This window comes from Centroberyx affinis, unplaced genomic scaffold (assembly GCF_046629955.1).
Source record: "Centroberyx affinis isolate AG114_WGS23_722 - 3 ecotype Tasmania unplaced genomic scaffold, CSIRO-AGI_Caff_v1 ptg006264l_1, whole genome shotgun sequence".
Taxonomy (NCBI): Eukaryota; Metazoa; Chordata; class Actinopteri; order Beryciformes; family Berycidae; genus Centroberyx; species Centroberyx affinis.
Genome location: NW_027283188.1, coordinates 15500 through 37982, shown reverse-complemented (window position 1 = coordinate 37982; position 22483 = coordinate 15500). Strand labels below are relative to the sequence as shown.

At 41.6% G+C, this 22483-nt stretch overlaps 1 protein-coding gene across 1 annotated transcript in view; it reads left to right on the top strand.

Annotated features, from left to right (window-relative positions):
• Nucleotides 1-296: 296 nt before the first annotated feature.
• The window catches only part of LOC139638312 (protein Aster-B-like), a gene marked incomplete at its 3' end in the record, with an annotated part of 37499 nt that continues 15312 nt past the window's right edge, over nt 297-22483 (top strand). The window contains 2 exon segments of the mRNA XM_071512415.1: nt 297-382; nt 18215-18241. Coding sequence (XP_071368516.1) covers nt 297-382; nt 18215-18241 — 113 coding nt within the window.

Genomic DNA, 22483 nt, shown 5'->3' with positions numbered 1-22483 from the left:
GAGTGCCGCACGGAGAGGAGGGAGGGAACGAAGGAGTTAGGTGTATGTATGGGGGGGGGGGGGGAAGCGAGGAGAGGGAGGGAGGGAGGGAGGGAAATTAAGCTTAGGGAAGGCATGAAACAGAGGAGGAGGAAACAAGAGAGTCCGCAGACTTTGAGAGCCAGAAGTCTGAGATGAAGAGCATGTCTTCGATCCGGTGCCGCGTCGGCCGCTATTGGCCCTTTGCAGACCCCTGACTTTACGTTCCCGTCGCTTTCGAGGCAGTGAAGAGGCGGATAGTTACTGTATGGGTCACCATGGTCCAGAGTCGCGTGGGCGTCAAACAGGGCTGTCACCTCCGGGTGTCATCTCTCAGGAGGAGGCTGGCCTTCCACAGGGTCAAGTGAGTATCGGAGTCAAGTACTTTTGTCATGAGTTTGTCTTGTGCCTTTCTGGCGATCAGAGCTCAGCTGCTCTTATTGATTGCTGCAGTTGATATTCTAGGGCGTTTTGCTTCATTTTACCCTTGCTTTGCTGTGGGACGTTCTTGGTAGTTAAACAAGATTTGTATAGCCCTGTGTGTTAGTGTCATTTGTCCCAAGACAATGGAGTTCTGTTGCTCTGAAGGCATTGCATGCTTTCTGTAAGAATAAGTCTGAGCAAAGAACAGACCATTAGGGCGCTAATATTTTTTCCCCAGTTACTGTATGATGTTTATGCTTTCCGGTAAGGATATCAACCTGGAGATTGTTGATGTTCATGGGTTGCAGACTTATAACTTGAGTAAAAAGTCTGAACATAAGTCTGTTTCATATCGTCTTGATCTGTCTAAATGCTTTTGGAACCTTAAAATATGGGGAAAAAAACTGTTGGCTTTTGATTTTTCATCTGATATGGATGAAAATACCCTGGCTATTTGTACTAAGCCTTATTTTATGATGAGGTTAACGCTGGATGAGTCACTGTATGATTCTAAACCCAAAAGTAATGGGTAATTCATGGTACAATTAAGTTCCATTAAGTATACATGAGTTTAAGAACATGTACTATCATATTTTCCCCTCATTAACGCTAATACTTATCCCTCTCCTTTCCCTCTCCAGGACTGACAGTGGGGCAGGAAAGCTGAGGTGAGACGTATGCATCACTTATAAACATTTAGTGCTGACAGTGCACCTGAGTTTCCCAAATAGGGCTGTGCTTTTTCCTCAGCTGGTGCTGAAAAGCCATTATTTTAGCTCCTCCGACAATGATTCCTCTCATTGTGGAGAATGTGTGCATCCATCTGGATTTATTGGAGCTTGTTGTCGGGGGATATTTTGCACAGTCCAGGTGCAGTTTCACCTTTGGCAACCTGAGCCTTCGCACTAATCTAATTGATTGCCAGACTTAATAGATAAGGGAGAGATAGGGGGGAGCATTAGTGGAAACGGTTAAGTCACAATGCAGATACATTCTTGCGCCTAGTTCATATGTCCTAAGGCAATGCTGCAATTCTGTTATTGGGTTTTGGCTTTGTGCACTGCAGGTGCTGTAGGGTGCATTGGAATTGGTCAATATTTTCATCACCTAGACTGCATTATTTAACCTTATAGCCACATGCAGCAAAGCTCCTTCAAGTGTGCATCCATCCTTACACTACACCTACCAAAAGGACTGTAGGTAGCAGAGCTGTTGTTGTGAGCGGTAGTGACGGCTGTTCCTGACCCTTGCCCCATGACATCAGACTGATCTTGGATGTCAGTGTCTGGACGGCTGATGAGGAGAAACGGGACACTCAAGCCTCTGGCGCCCTCTGCTGGTGGTCCTGCACATCAAGTGCACTTGGATTTGGATTTTTGAGACAGTGATAGTCAGAATACACTGGAATGTCAATTTTCTTGACTATTTTAGGTGAAGTGAGTATTGGAGAAGCTGATGAGAGATCTCAGACTTAATTAAAGACTGCATCAATAAGCAATGACACAGTGAAAAAGCTTATGCATTCATGGTAAATCCATCACAGCTACATCTGATATTCATTCTGGCAATGTCAATAACATCAATAAAGACGTATGGATTATTTCCTACCGTCATGGGCAGAAAATCATCTGGCCTCCTTCATCCTGCTCAACACCTCTCCTGTCCTCTGCAAGGCACATCACAGCCTTAAGAACACTGCAATAAGGAATTTGAACCCACTTTTCTAACGTTCCCCCAGACTGCTCATTTACTGAAATAACAATTCCTTGTGCCTTGTGAAACCGGTGTTGACGTCAGAGGAAAGGGGCATTTCACTGCGTACGTCATTAGGTTTGTCAGGTAGGCTGATGATGCACTCTTGCCCTAGATGCACTTAAACTGTATTATATCTATGCATTTCAGTAGATGGTGGATGTCGATGGTAGATGCATTTCTGTAGATGGTCGATGTGGTTTCAGTGGATGCACTACTGTATGTTCCTTGTTGCTGAAACATTTATTAATGGGATGTGGCGATTATTTTTCCTGAATATGAGAACATTTTTTGTTTTTGAGATTGTGGGAGTTGTATGAAAATTTGCAGCTAAGATGGGAAGACTCATAGTTCAAGTGAAATTGTGTTTTATTTTGTTTTATTAACTAGATACTGCTCAATAAACCACACAGGCATTGATAGAAAATGACTTTCTCAAGTGCTGTACACCATAACTTATAACTTTTGATAGTGTGCAGATAGAGTGAAGAGTGAAGTGCTTCACCCTGAATGAAACCAATGAAGACCAATTTGACTGGCATTGGTCATGTGGATGTTAAACAATGTGAATTTACATTTGAAGCCACAAATAGTAATGGACTTTTTTTGATGATGTGGGTATTTTCATCCACATCAGATGAAAAAAAAAACAACAAAAAAAAACTACTAACTAACTTTTTTGTATGCTGTCCTCACATTTTACAAATGGGACAGATGCAGCCCGTTAACACTAACAACCTTATTTCCAACCTCTTATTTTCCTTTTCCACTCAAAAGGGAAAAAAATGGGTCGCAAATTTAGCTGTAGACTATTTTCTGTTATCATTTACCAATACACAGGATCTGATGTAACTGTCCCTTGTGCTATTTGGGTGAGCACCTATTTAAAAACCTGGCTAGGATGTTGAAGAAAATGCGTGAGAGTCATTGCGGTCACCAAGTAGGCAGCTCTCAAAACAGATATCTCATTGATATACAATAGCCCACAACACCTCCAGAGGGATCAACAAGAGGTTCTGGTGTTCCAGAACCATCCCCCTCCACACCCACTTTCAAAGCTGATCAGAAATGTACTCATCTGCACTAACCTGTATCTACACTTCAGTTTATACCTTATTCACAACATTACGCCCAATAATCTCCATGTCCAGTCATTGTTGGATTCAAAAACAGCAGGCTAAAGGCACAGCTGACCCTTCTGGCTTAAAACAACAAGCACACTAGCTTGAAACAGTGTCTTTTCCTTTCAGCCAAAGCCACTGGCTGCTCTTTTCAGCTGTTTCAGATGCTTCCTTTGTAGCCTGCCATAATCCCTGACCGCAAATCCCAAACTCCCTGAGTAAACTGTTGGATGTTGCTGCAAATCCACAGAGCACATACCCTGGCTCTTAACTTACTGTAAACACACTACCTATGGTGAACCTCTTGATACCTCTTCCAGTCAAAAGAGTGTAAGTGTAAAACCAACTTCAAAGCATCACATACTTAATTGTAGGCCTGCATAACTAAGGAAACAACTTTGAGTTTGAAAGAAAATGACAAGCTACCAAATCCCAGTGACAACCTTACTCAAAAATGTCTCAAGCTCATACTTTTGCTTCGTTATAGTGATTGGATTCACCAGATTTGTCCCACTCATGAAAGTGACTGCTATATCCTTTTCGATAGACCAAAAAAAACGAGTCATGATGTCTTGGTACCAAGGACCATGACGACCCAAGAGTGTGGAATTGGTACCGTCAAATGACATCCACTCAGTGCAAGCCCATGGCAATAAGCTGCTGACGGCAAGCTCTTATAGTGGTGATGTTTGGAGAACTGACTCAGGAGGGGCTTTGGATACACCACAAGAGAGAACTTTCATCTTTGGAAACAAGGGTTAGGGTTAGCCTGCCATGTTCCTCCACTCTATGGATGGCTTCCCCAGCCATCCATCTTTCAACCAAAATGTTCCAAATGTTTCTAATCACCTTCTTTCCTGTGATGATGTCCCACACAAACAAACACTTCTCCAATTCCTCGCCTTTTAATATCTGAGCTCAAGATTTGACTACCCCAGTTGGAAAAGTCAGTGGAACTGGGATGCTATTCCTACAGACCTGGTGCAGGTCTGTAGGAATCCACCTGGGACAGGGATATTGCTGATGAAAATGATATATACTAAGAGTGTACAGCACTAGCACCCCAAAGTGCTAGTACTGTACACTCTTAGAAAAACTACCACTTTGTACCTTTTTTTCTGACGGTGTATGGTGAAGGATGTTCTGCAGAGGAATCATTTTCACGGTGTGTTAAGATGGCAATGTATAACGATAACAAATTACACAATCCCTTTTGATCATAAAAGTTTGCCAGTTTATTTGCATGATTTCCTGATAAAAATAGAGAAGCGTTATCTTTATTCCATGTATGTGATGTTCGCAAGGAAACCTGGGTCGTGATGTTGTCTTTTCTGTTTCTTCAGCAGATAGGTATAGTTACTGGTCAAAAAGTAGCTTTGGTTACATTTGCAAGAGTGTAAGCTAACAGTTAACATATTCCCATTGTCATTTCACTTGTTTGATTAAAATGGATTATCAAATTAGATGGTCACAGCCAAAGGGGAGTGTCTCATTATGTTTAATGGAAATTGCATCTATGCGGAAAAGATAAGTAAGGCAGGGAAAATAGACCCAAGCTCCCTCATCTGCCATATTATCTTCCGTATTCATTGGCTTGTTTCTTCCCCTTGTTCCCCTGATCTAATTGGTTACATGCCTGTGAAAAATACTCTGACACACTTTATCTGGCAACTTCATCCCTCTCTCCCATCCATTCTTACTCCGACTCGCTCTCTCTCTCTCTCTTTCTTTTTCGCTGGTTCTCGCTTCCTAGTCTCTCTTTGTCTCTCGTTCCCTCTGGGACAGCAGCAGAGAAGAGAAAAGCCTCTGGAGAATACTGAGAATAGTCATTTGTATTACCTAGGTGTGTGTGTTCACCAGCCAGTTCAGAGGTCGTTCTTTCTCTCTCTCTCTCTTTCTCTCTTTCTCTCTCTCTCTCTATCTCTCTCTCTCTCGCAGACAACACAAGTTAAGCCGTTTACAAGGTGTTCAAGAGTTAAAGCCAGCTGTTCGCTTGCATTCCCCTCAGAATCTTAATGACTTTCTTTCTTTCTTCCTCTATCTCTCTAATTCCCTTGGAATCTTCCTCCCTCTCAGTCACAACTTGTTATTCATATCAAGATCAAGGTGCTGATAGCGGATGATTAAGACTCTTTCACAGCAGATTACAATTGTGTGAGTGAAATGTAGAGGATGCTTTTGTTTGTGCAGCAGCATATAATGGATCTTGTGTGTAACGTCAATTAGTTGTTGCGATATGTGGTGAAATTATGGATTCACACACACGCACACACACACACACCTAACCAAGATCATTGAGTGTGTGTCTAAAAAGTGGAGGAACGAGAGAGAGAGTTATAAATCCTATAATAATTATTAGAAGGATACTATCCAAATATCACAGCAGTAAAAGTCCCTGTATTATAAGCAGGGAGGTAGTGGAGGGTAAATCCACCTAGAGTTTGTTTACCCAGCTTTTTATTTGCAGAACAGGGTTGACCCACTTTTTCAGGCTGACATAAATCTTTAGGATGGAAATCCATAATATGCATTATAGTTAGTGGTATCAACCCAATGTAAGTTACTGTACATAGGGTCTTTTGAGCAAAAACAGTTGCTTTTCTGAAAATATTGTTGATTTTTGCTTATATTGATGTTACATTTTACCCACATTTTTATTCACCACTACATCACAGATTATGGGAATATTATAGGAATATTATAGTCATACCATAGGAGATAAAAAAAACAAAAAACAGAATGTACTATAAGGTCAATACAAACTCTCTATTAAGTACCACAGACACACTGCAAGTCCCTACTGGAATATGTTAAAAATATTATAGTGATTTTTTTGTAATGGGCATTTTGGTTGCTTTCGACTTGCATGGATTTTGGCTCGGTGTTGGCCTACAGCGCGCTCCAGCTTCCGCTCCAAGCAGAGGAAGCTTTGTTTGCAAAAGTAATCAATTTTACTCTGTGTGTATGGGTGTGTGTGTGTGTGTGTGTGTGTGTAAGAGCCACGAGCCTGCAGTGTGTGAACTGAGCCGGGCTCTCCAGAGAGTTCCAGCAGGATAGACCCAGGTTAGCATCCGCGGCTACAATTACACTGATTGCACAGCTATCGGTGGTATCGTAATACCGGTCACCTTGCCAGGCATGACACTCCTGACATTAAAGTCTCGTTCTGTTTCCACCTTAAAGAGACTTGTATCAGATCGATATGCCGCTGCAGTGATGTAATGTAGCATTGTTTCCCTTTTAAAGCACAGGGGACACTGTGGATATTCTGCCCAATATCTCTGAGGCAATAGAAACTGCTCTATCGATTGCAATAGTAATAGTAACGGTAACACAGAGATACTGTATAAGGAGATATACCACACCTATAGTTCTTGGTTCTGCCTTGCGATTTGGTGTGTTACTAGGGCTGGGCGATATGGTTGAAATCAATATCATGATAATCATAAGGATTTTTCTCGATATCAACATATATCACGATATGGTTCATGTATGCAAAATCACGTTAAATAATCAAATTAATGTTCATCTCATTGAACCGAATGGTAATGTTAGGTGTGGTGTCAAACAAAACTGAAATTTTCAAATAATATTCCTACCATACCTCATTTTATGAGAGTTTTTAAGTAAAATTTGCTTGTCATCATCAATTTAGACAGCAGAAATGTGTGTCACGATATTAAAATATCTTCATATCATCACGATATGATTCCACTGAAAGACGATAAACGATAATATTGAATTATCGCCCAGCCCTATGTGTTACCTCCCATTGATAGACAAACACCTAAGGCACAGACTGCAGTTGAAGATGAACATGTCCTTTCAGCACAGCATACTCTTTTTTTTTTTACTATCTCTGTTAATGCTACTGAGATATATATTCATCTCCATATTCCATGTATATCGCAATCTACAGTATCTAGACTCTAGCTGGCTCAGAAATTGTAATTATTTTCTGATATGATCGGAAATCTGAAATCTCTGCCAATTCAGTTTCAGGATTTCAGTTTTGTGACATTCTGATGCATTTCTTTCACTTCTGCCTGCCATGTTGGGAAGTTCAGCGCGAGGCTGCATCTATTTCAGTCACAAAACCCTCCTTGTGCCACTGCACTTCATTCTGGTTTAAAATATTTCTGAGGCTTTACTCGCTCACCAACATAAAGTCTAGCCTGACACTTAAATACACACTTCCTAAATCAGACTTTCTTGTAAACCGCATTATTTTTTTTACCTATTTACACAGCACAGTCTAGACATTTAGCAAAGCTTTGGACATGAATCAGCATAAAAAGCAGCAGGGATTACACAATGACTACACAATTTCTCACTGTTTTCTGTTGATTTTCAAATTGCATATTGATCATTGTTGAATAAATCATGTGACAAGCTGTAATGTAAATATACAAAGTGCAACACCTTTTTACATCCTGCCACCATGGTACATGGTATGCAGGACATTATGTTGTCACGGTGGTGTTATGTGAAGACAAGTATGTTGACATAGAAATATGATGTAAAAAGTGTGCGTTCTGACTTTCCACGCATTCTGGTGCACATGGACATTCTCCTGCATTATAAATAGGCTTTTTAAATTTGTAAATCACCTGCAAAAAAGTTGGATACTCGTATACATAAATAGCAATATTTGAAGTCAATAAGCAACATAAGCAAGTCTCAAAGCAAAAATCAGCACTGAAACAGATTTCACACATTATTCCTATGATCTTAGTTCAATCAATATATGTAAACATAAAGAAGTCTCCTAAAATTAGAAGCCAGGGAACCAAGACTTCCTGTGACATCATCAGGATGTACAGTAGCTGCCACTCTGTTAATAAATTGGAAGTTGACTCTAAATCAGATAATTCTCCTACACACAGTCACCTTTTCCATCATTTCTGTAGAATTGTGTGGCAAGGCGAGGAAAACATTTTCTTTTCTTTACTATGGAAAAAGGGGCAGCAGCAGCTTTTCATTCATACAAACTGATCCATCCATCATAATTACATGTGAACTTCTGAAATTCAGTTGTATTCCCCTTTAACTGCTTCTGCGCAGACGTGACGCCCGCTCAGATGATTGACAGTTGACATTTTCTTCTATGTGAGAATGTGAAGCTAAAGCCATCATTTATTTACATTTATTTATTTAAAGACTACACCAGACAACACCTTCAATCAAAGAGGGAGGAACTAATCAGTGCATTTCAACCCACCCCGTCTCTCCCGCACGGTGTCCCTGGCATCTGAGAGGTTTCCATGGTAACAGTCGCATCGCTCGCTGTATGACAGCGCGTCCCCCCCCCCCCTCCCCGTGCAATGCATTATGGGTTATGTGACTCAGCAGAATTTCAGTCCACTAGGGGATAAGGGTGGAGGGCAAAAAAAGTGAGGCGGCACTATTTGTCCACTCCCTCTTCCTCTCCTTCAAATCTCCTATTGTATCACTATGCTATACTCCATTTTCTGATGATGATGTGCTCATCACTATATTCGGCTTAAGAAAAGCTCATTTCTGTATAGACAAAGGAATGCATGGGAACAGTGCTTAAGATAGTTATTTATCTCATAGTATTCAGCTTCTGTTTTCCATCTTCTTCTAATGCTCTTTAACACTTGGCCCCTTATTCTCACTTTGTTGCACATAATTCACTCAGACACGCATACACACGCACATATTAGGAGATTAGAAGGCCAGCTGCTAGGACTGACTAGCACACACACACACACCCACACACCCATACACACACACACACACTAATCCCCCTCAGAGCCCTCAGTGTATATGATCTGGACCCTGATCATCCCCACTAGACGTGTGAGAGAGAGAGAGAGAGAGAGCGAGAGACCTTGGCAGGATGGCAGCAGCGCTCCATTAAGCGAGGAGGAGGTGTCTAGGCTGAAGGGAACAGGAGGATTGGATGGATGAGGGAGAAACGGAGCATGCTCAGTCGCTCTCTCCCCTCTCTCTGCCCGGCAAATGCCTTCAACTGCAGAGGCAGAGAGGCTGCTGCATATGGGGAGAGAGTGCATATGAGCAGTTGCTGCTGCTGCACACACACACACACACACACACACACAACACAACAAACACACACGCGCGCGCAAACTCACCTAGGGCACCTAGACATGCGCAGACACCTCACACACTTCCATCCACACTCGGCTCACACACTCTCTCTCAGATGAGACGCGAAGCAGCCGCTTTGCCCGAGTTGCGGAGGAGCTGAGGTTTAGCCGTCCTGGGCAGTTTTTTTGTTTTGTTTTTGTTTGTGTTTTTTTTTTTTTTTTTTTTTTTTTGGGGTCTGCCCCTTCCATGGGCGCTGCTGCTGCAAGGGCCCGACCCCCAGGATTTACCCCCCCGCCCCCACCCCCGCCCCCGCCGCCGCCAAACAACAACAACAACACCACAACATGGCAAGGAATGACTGGCTGGCTGAGTGGGGAGACCTCGCTATGGGCATTGGACAGCTCTTCCTGCACTAATGAAAGGCTTCAAGCTTGCCTGGTAAGACTGCTGACAGACCCCTATTTCACATGCACATGCACACACACACGCATATCTTGAAGTTTCAAGAGGCAAGGATGGAAGCGGAAGAGCATAAGAAGAGTGATGTTTCGACCGGGGGGGGTCACACGTAGTATTTCCTATACTGATGGTTTTCTTTATACCTTCACCATTCTTCTCTCATCTCTCTCTCTGTTCTGCCATCTGTTCACACATACACACACACACACCCCACCCCCCTCACCTCCAACCTCAATAGCGGGCTTTCCTGGCCTGAGCCTTCATCACCATCCACCAGTAGAGACCCTGTCCTCTCTTCTCTTACCTCTCTTTTAGCCCTATTCCTCTTCCTTTATACATCCTCTGTCTATGTTGCTGCCTATTGCAATTGTAATGTTCAGCATTCTATATGGCTGTGAGTGTAGAAAGACCTGATGAGTGTGAGCATACTGTGAGCCAGGCTGTTCTGAGTGGACCTGCATGTGTGTGTGTGATGTGTGGCTGTTTCCAAGGGTAAATGGATGGGTATCAATATAAGAATGAGGGCAGATTAGAGTGCTGTATTCCCTCCCTCCCTTTTGGTTTGTGTCCCAGACCTGTTGTCTACACTGTTAGTTTGCATAGTAGCAATGTTTATTCACTGCACAGCTAGCGTACTAGCTAGCATGGGTGGCACTACACCACTCTCCCTGGCTAAAGCACATCACCGTTCATGTTAGAAATGTAATATGTCGTTTTCTTCAATTGCAATTTTGGCCATGTAAGAGTCAAGTCGAATTTTATTATCCCACTAGGGCAAATTTAGTTGTAGCCAGGTATTAAAAACACATTCAATCCATCATAAAATACAACATGAAAGACAACATACCAGACAGAACAAGAGACAACAATACAATACAGTACAGTGCAAGATCACTTCATGTGAAAACAAAAGACAAACAAATTGCTGAGTGCAGAAAGTGCTTAGTACAATCATTTGTGCAAATTCAGCCTTCTAATTGCAGTGCAAACAAAAGAGTCTTTGAATGTTTTAGTCCTCTGAGTTGGAACTCTATATCTTCTACCTGAAGGTAGAAGCTCAAACTCCCTCTGTAGGAGGTGGTCAGTACAGTCCAATATGGCAGAAAGTGGAGATTTCTCAGTGGTTGCCAGTAAGTTGGTAGGCTACACTCTATACGAGGGTTGTCAAAAGTTTCGATACCGATAAGTATCGATACTAAAAATTTTAAACGGATACAATACTCATTTGCAACAGTATTGATACCAGCAGTGCTTTCTCTTAAAGAGAAATCAAACATATTATTTATCCACTAGCCACACACACACACACACACACACACCCTGCACTGCTGCCCACAGCCCCTCGTCCCACTAGTAGCAGTCACCTGGGTTGTTGCCTCAGTCAGCAAACAAAGCTACAGAGTGGTGCCGATGAAGGGCGGTAACATAACATGTCAAATATGGCGAAGCACCTTAAAGGGAAACTTCGCCGATTTTCAACCAGCATTGTATCATTACAATATGGGTAGTATATGCAAATGAACAATGTTTAACTTCCCTCCAGGTTGCCTGCACCCAGAGTTCCCCGCTCATTTGCCGGCAAAAGCCCTCCTCGTGACGCAAAACGCGTCGTTCGGCGGACTTTGGAGATTGGCCTTAGACTACAAACTACGTTTCCGCATTTTCTGTAGTGGTGCCTTCAAGGACGGTATAATGTGGGTCTCCCAAAACACTCCCGTCCCATGCTACGCTAGCGATAAGGAAAAGCACTCACTAAAATATCATACTACTAAATACTTCAGTATATTTGGAAGAAAACTAGTTTCTTGATACGAGGCCGAATATCATGCTGTTGAATCAGACACAACAGAGTCTGGAAGAGGAAACGACCACCGGACCGGAGCGACGTTTCAGCCGCTGCTAAGCTAAGCTGCTGTGATTCATCCAGAAGAGCTGAATCTAACACAAAAAAACAACTAGCTTTACAATATAATGTCGGAGCAGAGATGTGGTGCCACTATTAACTTATGAGGCTGAATATAGTGCTGTGGAATCAGACAAATGAAAATAAGCCTCAGTAAAGAGATATAATGCTGCTTTGTCTCTGCTAACTTTGTGTCTGGTGCTACACTGACCGTGAACACACTCAAGAGTCAGTGACGCGCGCAATGCATTCTGGTTGTTGTAGGATTCCCCCTTAAGAGCGATATGGGGAGTCTACAGCCGTTTTCTCAGTTTTCTCTGGTCATAGGGCTCCAATTTAAAAAATAATTGCACATTTGGGTGACCTAGTTTTAATAAATCATCATATTCACAGCAGTGAAATAGGCCTTTAAGGACCGACACGCCAGTCTATATAAACAATTTCGAGAGGTTAGCGAAAGCTCCCGTTTCAACATCACTGAAGCATTAAACATTTATCATAAATGTTAACATACCCTGCACATCATCCGTTTTAGTTTAGCTAGCAAACCAAACGTTAGCTACAGAGCTAGCTAACGTTATCAAGTCGGTCTGCCAGATGCCTGGTTTTCGACCGGACTGGTTTTCCTCCTTCATGTACATGAAAACAATATTTTCACGTTGTTCATGCCCACAACACGTAATCTGCATTTCAGAGTGCGTGCTCATTTCACAAAATTTTGTGTCGACTGTGTTGGGCACAAGGTGCTCTTCACTCACCTGCTATGACGTTGTGTGTGTGAATCTGAGCACAGTGACTCTTCAGCAAAGTGCTAACAAATTGACTAAATTTCTTTTTTTTTTTTTCAATCCTTTCCTAAATTTACAGTCAAGTTCATAAAAGCAGCTGTCATCACTTTCATGAGAATGAGATTTTTCCACCTAACCATACAGATTAAAGGATTGTTAAAATAATGCTATATTTAACTAAGTTGTAGAAAGTTAAGCTTGCATGCAGTGGGACAATGTCAGCCCAAGGTCATCAGGCCTGAAGTTGTGGGTTGTGTATTGTGTGTGTGTGTGTAGTTGGACACCAGAACAAAACAGCTATGAGAGGTAAATATTTGACAGGTTGAATACTGCAGGAGAATGGATGCATTGGAGGATGAAAGATGAAAGAATGGATGTGGCAAAGTGACTGGTTGAAGGCCTTTGTTATATGTCAGCTCATCCTATCCTTAAAAGTGGTCATTTCAATATCCAGAGCTCTCTATCTGTAACTACATTAAAGCTTCAAACGTAACCCCATAGCAGCCTGCAATGCCAACAGCTGGCGTTCGTCTGGTAACATTAGAATGTGCGTGTGCGAGGGAAAAGGATGCAAGAATTAAAATGGCTGCAATCCCATGCTTTCTAATTAAGAAAGCATCCGTTGGGACAGCTGCTCATCATTACACCTCTGCAGATAGTCATTAGCATACCACAAAAGTAGAACTAAGTTACCTAAGAATATGTGCATATTAAGAACAGTGTCCGTTGGGTGTCTAATGGCTGAGCTGCACAGAAAGGAGTGCGATAGAAATATGCAAGGGTGCTATGAGAATGAAATATCCATTAGATTCTATGGGACACAAGCAAATCACTTAGTCTTGGATCAAATAAAAGTGTAAAGATGGAGTGGTAATTCTCCATTTATGTTACAGATAGGATTTGATTTTGAGTATCAAAATCAATCAATTTTTAATTTAAGTTTGGATGATCTTCATTTCTAGATTGCATCACGGCTGTAATTGTCTTTCACTTGCCATGTATCATCACATGCAGGATCATAATACGCTTTAATATGGGCTAGAGCCTAGTGCAACACAGAGTACAGGCCAGAAAGTGAGTTCTGAAAGTCACAAATCTCAGCTCCTGGACAAGTAATCGTTGAGTCATTGGTATTCTTCAACAACTCGATCAACCCTCCAGAGATATATTATGGTTATTTTGTACAATGAGGTAGCAAATCTTACTTATTGCCCTTTTGATCTGGGTGATTGTTAAAAGGAATTCACAAAGCTCAAACTGAGCTGTGCCACATTCATTTAGGAGGGTGATTTCTTTTTTAGAAACTTTGCTGTGCAGTAATACATTTATCTGAATTACTTTATGAAAGTTGGATCCTCCCATCAGAATGTCACAGTTTGCATGACTGAGACCCTTCCTATCAGACCCCTTGTTGTCAGCACAGGTGTACCATGGGAATGTGCTCTCCCTCCCCTCTTCTACTCTCTGTACACCAATAACTGAACCTTCTGCCACCCGTCAAACTGCTTAATGTTGTGGACAACACCACCCTGCTGGGCATCATCACTAACAATGATGGGTCCATGTACAGGACAGAGGTTGACTATTTCACATCTCAGTGCTGGGAACTACTTTCCAAACACAAACCCATTAAGATAAGCTTTGATATGTGAAGGAAGCCACTTGCTTGTCACCTCCTGGAGATCAATGGCTCAACTTTGAACTCAGTTGTTTAAGTTCCATGGGTGTATCATCAACACCTTCAAATGGGACAGGAGCACCTCCTGCTTAAAGGAATAGTTCACCCAAAAATGAAAATTCTGTCATCATCTCCTCACCCTCATGCCAGTTGAAACACAGGTGAAGTTTGTCCATATAACACACAGGGAGGCTGCCAGCACAACTCCATAGCAGCCTTCTCCAAAACAACTGAAGTCAGTGGGGACCAGTTCTTCGGAGTTCCAAAAAGACCTACAGTATATTTACACCATCATTTAGTGCAAATCTTAACTACAGCTGATTGATTTGCAACAAATAATGGTGTATAGGTCTTTCTATTCACAGTGTGATTGTTTGGCTGTTTTTGTTTTGGAACTCTAAAGAACTGGTCCCCATTGACTTCAGTTTTCACCTGTGTTTCATTTGGCATGAAGGTGAGTAGATGATGACAGAATTTTCATTTTTGGGTGAACTATTCCTTTAAAGAAAGTCCAACAGAGGATGTTCTTCCTTTGGTAATTGAAGAAGCTCAGCGTTTCACAACCAATCCAAAGCATTCTCACATCGTCCATCATAGTCTGGTTTTGCTGTTCTTCCTCCTGTGTCAAAGACAAGTCTCAGTGTGTCAGTGTCCACGCTGCTGAATGGATGATCGGCTGTCAGTTGCCCTCCAAAAACGACCTGAATGACACAAGGACCAAAGAAAGGACAGTTGCTGACTCTGCGTACACAGGATACTACAGTATCTCTCCCAAAGGTTTTTCTCTGGGAAACCAAGACCGCCTATTACTTGCAGCTTCTTCCCAGGAGTTGCACATGAATCGACCCAAAGGTAAATGGTATTAGCCCGAAACTGTAGTTAGAACACAACATGCAATCAGCTGTACAGATACAGGTACAGTACAGATACACAGACAGGACAAATATGAGGCAGTCTACATGCACACAAGCTGGCACACCACCAACATGTAAGCATATGCTAAGGGAATTTTCATGAATCAATGGCGCATGGTGCAAAGCGCAGTCAGGGGTGCATGGCATGAGCGCACAGGGTGAGGTGACTGATTTTGGGGAATTTCATGGCCAGAGGCGCGGCGCAGTTGGAAACGGGGTGGGATTAGGAGGAATACATTATCAGTAGGTGTGGTGGGCCTGACTTCAACCATGACCAATCACCAGCCAGTCCCTGACATCTATGAGCCCGCCTCCACAATCCTCACTCTATGTTGTTCTCAGTTCTATGTTGGATGACAGTCATACAACCACTGCCACGTGTGTATATGGTTAGAATAAAAAATGCTGTATCTTATTTTTTCCTGTTTGAGGGATTTGTATCAAAGTAAAATTACCTAAGATATCATCCACAAAAAGGGTTGGTGCTGCCACACCCCACACTGCGCCTCTCCTCCCACTTAGATGTAGTCAGCTTCATGGTGAGTCACCGAGATGCCAAACAGGTGCAGGCAAGAAAAAAAAACACTGTACCATCATTGAAAACCTGTGTAAAGAAACCGCCAAAATGAAAGCTGTGATGACATCCGTAGTTGTCCATAGCTGCTACCTGCAATATTTTGTGAAATCAGAACCTAAATAGGACCTTTCTAATATCAGTTAAACAGTTTCCAAAGCTGCTGTGCCATAATATCATATTGTGAAAATTTTGTGCTCCTTTGACGTTAAACTTGGCCACCACCTGCATGCCATCCTCCATCAAATGCTTACTATGCATTATTACCAAAGTATTACTTGCACAGGCTTTCACTACTCACTGTATGACCTATGTAACTGCCATCATTACACAACACATCACGTTTTGTAATGATACTAAATTCATGCTTATTTAAGTTTAATTGAGATTGTGAGATTGATTGACAATCACCACCAATGCGAATACAAATACATCATATGTATGATTATAGGCTACATAATTATACATAGCCATAGCCATAGCCATAGCCATGCCCCCGTTTTGTCAGGTTGATAATTCGAGAGGATGTAACCTACTCAGTGAACCAAAAAGTGCATCTACTGTATTAGGTCTTTAACTCTCACCTAATGGAGATCGAACATAACTTACTGCTGACTGTACTGGACTAATGGCTGCTGAGGGAGGCCTTTGTTGTTGCCAGGAAGATATTGCATCATTGATTCATCTTAAAATCCTGCCATGTGCTGTATATAGTTGCAGTAAACTAAAATGTGCAGTATGTAAAATCCCTTGTGCTAGGATTGACTGCAGGATTGGCACTTGGCTTTTTAAAGCTGCATTAGGGAAGATTTTTATGTAAAAACACATCCATCTCATCGGCCTAAATCACACATTGAGAACCATAGATTTGCCCTGTTTGCCCAAATTTAAAGGTGCAATGGCTATTATTTCTGCTTTTGTGTCGTCACAAATGCTGCCTTGAATAATTAGACCCAACTCTATAAACCTCAACAGACAGTTTAAATTTCGCAGTATCATCCCTTCCATAATGATACTGATTCAGCTACTACACTCCTGACCCCTCCAGTTTACCTATACCTCACACTTTAATGGGCAGCGGCAGCAGGCTGGCAAGCCACCTTTCAAAACCATTTCACATCAATCGTTGTGATTCAGTCACTGTGCCATCAGCAGCAGCATCCATACTAATGCTGCTGACAGCACTGACAAGTTAATGTCCCTCTATGAACTCCTACTACCAGAGGTGATCAAATATCCACTCGTACTAAAGGGGAGCCTGGATTACATATCAGTAGCTCTCACTCCATCACTCTAACACAGGAAAGAGAGGGGAAAATCTGTATATGGTACCTGGGGGAGAAGGATTACATTGATAAATGCTGTAATCGTGGTATAGAACATTTGCCAATGTTCCTTCCAGGGAATGATAGTAGCTAATTAGTTTTACTCAAACACTGTAGTTAAAGGGGCATAAAGTAATCTATGAGCTTTACTGACTCTATCAGTGACCAGTAGGAATTAGAACAACATCGATAGAACCTGGGTGGGGAGTTTTTGTTTCCCAAACAGAGTACGGGCTGGAAAGTGAGTTTTGAAAGCCAGAACTTTCAGCACCTGGCCAAGTAAGGGTTGAATCATTGGTATTGATCAACAGCCTTGTCCCCCCCCCCCACAGATATATTATGGTCATGTTGTGCTATGGGGAAGTAAAATCTTACTTATTTAATATCATTTCACTTTAATAGACATTGTCAATTTTCCACACTCACATATCCACTGGTGTTCAGAAGTTATCGATAACTGCAAACAGTTCAAAGTATGACCGAATGATCATCAAGCCTCTGAATAATCACTAGTAAGTGAAATATCTCTTCATTTTAGAGGTACTTCACTTGAATATTTCAATTTTAAAGCAATTCATCACTTTTAATCTGTTGCGTTTCAAAGCAAACCCGTCCTTCTCCACTACATTTATGAAGGAAGCTGTTGTTAATATTTACTTTGATGCGCCATGTTAAGAACACAAATTAAATTTCACGAAAAGATACATGCACAAGCTGTAACATGTCAGATGATTATCATTTCCATAGTTAGTGACATAATTTTTATTTTGGTTAAAATCCGTTATTTAGTATCATTGCCTTAGCTTCATAATGAGAAATGCTCACTATTCTCCTGTCTAGTACCTACATTATATTCAAGCCCTTCTCTGTGTCCTGCCATCTTTCATACCATGGAAAGTGGATCCATCCATCCAGTTCTCTATAACATCCACAGCCTCTGTCTATACCCAATAAAATGACCTTACATCTTAATCATTTTCACTGACGGCAACCTCTATTGGCCGCATCCCGGATAACTCAGCCCTGATTGGCCGCCCCGCGACTCAGGGGGCTGTACAGAGCGTCGGGATTGGCTGCTGCTGTCTCAGGCCACATCATAAGAACTTGTCCCGGGGGGGGATTGGGAATCTGGGTTACTCGACAGAATGGGATCGACTGTATGCAGGGGATGGAGCACCATATAGGAGGGAGAGCAATATGACAAATGTTCAGTATTAGTGTTTGTAGAGGGCGATGCTTTCTAATATATAGATCTGATGAAAGCTATAGCAGGGAAGCAATATGTTTAAAAAGGATGCTACTGTTAGAATACTCTAACAGTATATAACAAATATAAATAAGAATATATAACAAGGGTCTTTTGGGAGCCTTTAGTTTGATTTCATTTATCTGATCAAACATGTGAACGTCTAGCCACTCTATAACTGTCAGCTAACCAATCATAACATAGTATTAGCCCTGTAATACAGCAATTATAAAAAACAGAACAAAAATATAGCAAAGACGTAAGTAGTTATGGTTTTATGACAGAATAATCAAAAGATATTTATCTATTAACTAAGGCCCTGCAGAATTAGGTATGTAATTTATTTTTGGTTGCCATTTTTCGATTATAGCTTTATTATTATTATTATTTTTTATCAGATTCATCCTTCCTTTTAATTTCTTTAAACATTGTAAGACTTTAATAATGTTATTTGATATAACCCTAAGGGCTCATATGTTGTCTAATGCAGCTGCCATCGCTTATTTGGGTAAAAAGAAGCACTTGGAATAAATGAGTGATGTTTATCGGAAATCATCATATTAACTCACTGACAACAGACATAATCCTTCAAAGACAGAAAGCCTGTAGTCAGCTGAAGTCGTAGGTCAGCAAGAGGTCAACATCTCTCTCTCTCTAGAGGCGGGCAGAATACGATCTGCACTCATTTACACATAGTGTTAACAAATCCAGCTCTAATCTAGAAGAGAACAAATCAGGGGGTCAAATACTACTTCAGTTATTTGATAACTCGTGGAATTTAATTTGCAACCCTTGTTTATGATCATGCTAATGGGATTCGCAAAGATTGAATTAGCATTGAATGAAATATCTTCTGTAGATGGTAAGAGTCACTGATTATATTTACTGTCTATGCACATTTGAAATAAAAACAGATAAAAGACCCACTGCCTTGGCCCATTGCATCACCATACAGTCTGCTGAATGAGGACTTCTGTTTGTCAAGGGATACAAACTGAGGCAATAATTTCATAACTATTTATCAGAAACAATATTGCTGCAACAATATGCAAAGTGCAAATTTTCAAAACCTGACAAACAACAGTTTGTATATTCAAACCATATTGAGATGAGACGAATTGAATTGGTTTCCAAACATGTACTATACAACAGTACATAATCATCATGATCATACAATCATTTCTTTCATACATACAGTTCCATTGTTAACTAGTGCTTGTAAATTGTAGAGGAGTGAAAAGTTTGCTTTATTTTCTTCAGTGATTACTAGAGTAACACAGCACAAGGCATAACAGGATACAACTACATAGATGAGACCAGATTGTGGAAAGATCTGAATGCATATGTGTGTGTGTGTGTGTGTGTGTGTCTGCAGAGTGTGAATATATCTTTTTAAATATCTTTTTGGCTCACCTGTCGAGGGCTGGTAAACTAATTCATATACATTCATATATGTCCGAGTTTGCAAGAGGTATAGCCTACAGCTTTGTGTGGAACGGCGTAACAGGCAGCCAATCAGGAACTTGTTTCATACAGAGCCATTGTTTTGCTTTGGTTTGATTGGCTCATGGTCAGAGAGTGTATGGTGGTCAGCAGGGACAAAGTTTGAAAGCAGGCAAAGGTCAAATACCGTGTGTAACCAAGGCTTTCAAATGTTGTCGTCTCCAAAAGTTACTGGCCAAGTGTGTCAGGTGATCTTGTGTGTGTGTGTGTGTGTGTGTGTGTGTGTGTGTATTACTACAGCAATATCCTGTTGTATCTGTTCAAGGGCCCAGATCAGAGCCAGCGCCTCCTCAGGCCAAAAACCTAGCTGTCATACTTCACTGTGGTTTTACCATCATTGAGAAAGCAAAAGCGGCGTGTTATGTTATAATACTCCTCACACCTAATGACTTAATGTCACACTGATATATGATTACTGACATCAACACAGCGCGCACGACTACATCAGCAGTTTTCTCGCGCTACGTCTAAATCACAGCCCGCCCGAAGATGGGAAATCGAACGGAATCGAGAGAAATGGCACTTAGTGAGACGACTATTGTATTTCCGCTAGACAAACCCGAAGCTGAACGGCTGCTCTGATTACAATAAGCAATAAATCGCGATCGGAATCAAAGAACCGTAAAGAAAAGAGATCAAAATTGAAAAACGAAAAATCTGAACTCACATTAGAAATAGACAGATACCTATACAGGATACTTAGAATTTCAGCTATGAAGCAGATAACGAGGAACTGGTTAAAACCTACTCCACCTTCATTTAACAACTGGAAGTCAAATGTAAACAGCATTTTAGAAATGGAAAGAATAACTTATAGAATCAGAAATCAAGAATTGGAATACTGGAAACGGTGGAATAAATGGATTAAATATGTGGATCACAATTAAACAATATTGAAGGATTCAGCCTTGAAGAGTTAACTTTTTCTTTTTTTTATGTGTACAGGTATGTACAGATGTGCATGTATGGATGCATGTATATGTATACTGTATATGTATGTGTATATATGTATGTGCACCATCATACTAGCCTGTTTATCTTATCATTCTTTTCCTCCTTTTTATTTTACTTTATTATTATTATTATTATAATTCCTTTTTTATTTTTTTTTCACTATAAAATATATAAATATTGTAAGATGCTATAAGTATGAACAATATCATATGTAAGCAAATGTAAATTTACGTAAATTCTTGCAATAACGTATAAAAAAAAAAAGAAATTGAAAAATGGAGCGTTAACATTTTTCCATTTGCACTGGATAAGAGGAGGTATACAGACGACAAGGGCCAACACACAAGTGATGGAGTCGAGCAATAAACTGAGAAAGGGATTATCATGTACTAAGTGTATTAGCCAAGCATATGGGAGAGGAGAGAAGACAATGAAGAGGAAAAAAGGGGGGATAATACTGCAGGCTTATTTGAGGAAGGAGAGTATGAGCATGAGATGGCAGAAGTGTGTGAGTTGTGTGTGTGTGTGTGTGTGTGTGGGTGGTCTGTTTAAGGGGGAGGGGCCCGGCAGCATGGTGTGACAGTGAGGGTTAACCGACGTCAGCGGCTTTCATTCATGAAGATCATGAATAAGTGAGCGGGAGGGAGTGGTCGGCCTGTACCCGTGTGAAAAAAAAGCCTATGTATGCAAAGCGGCAACAGTAGCAGTCACCGGCGCTCTGCTGTGGCATCCAATCACGGCAGTGGATTCGGTGGGTTTAGGGGTGGGGGGTGGGGGGTGGGGGGGGGTCCAGAAAGAGGAAGGAGGAGAGCGAGGGGAGAGAGAAGGGGCTTTGCAGCAGCAGCAGCAGCAGCCTGTGAATCATCCTGCAGAGAGAGAGAGAGAGAGAGGGAAAAAAGGGGAGGAGGGAGCTAGAAAAGAGCCAATCCATTCAGCTGTATTTTCTGGAGGGAGGGAGGGAGGGGGGGTCCTGGCTGTCTGTTTATGACCGACCCCCTATGTACGGACCCTCTGCCTTCTGTCTCCTCCTCCTCCTCCTCTTCTTCTCTGCTTCCTCGGTCTCCTCCTCCTCCTCTTCTTCTGTTGTTGCTGTCTGAGTCTGAATGGATGAATGAAGCAGGTAGAGTCTGATGCTGTGGGCACAGTCTTCCATGGCTGCCAGGTCGGTTAGTGTCTCCTCCTAATTAATGCATTGTCTCTGTCTCGGTGTTGCTTTGCGCTTGCAGTAGTGTGTTTGCGTGTTATTGACGGAGGGAGGGGAGGGGGAGTGTCACCTTGCACCATTATACATCCCACCATGTCTGGGTCCTAATGCATCAGATGCTCTGATTAGCCTTAGTTTATCTTAGGCTAGTCAGACAGTCAAGCCACAACCATGCATCCTATTCATTTTCACCCTCCCATGCGTACTATTCATTTCCACCCTCCAATGCAAGCTATTCACTTTCACTCTACCATGCAATATGAGCACCGTATGTGTTTGCATCCACAGTTGCATGCAGCGCAAAGAGGGGAATGTGTGATATCTGACTGTGATGGCTGGACTGTCTGGTTTTATATTTTATTGAATTGTAAAAAAAAATGCTGCATATTTACTTAAACATGGAATACGCTGTCCATAAGTGAAGGATTTTATTGCATGAAGAGAAAATAGAGGTGATCCTGTCTTACTATTGAGGCTACTGTAATTTACAAGTATAGAGTGCAGGCTATTTAAAGAAGCATAACGCTGCTGTGGTGCTTTAGTTGG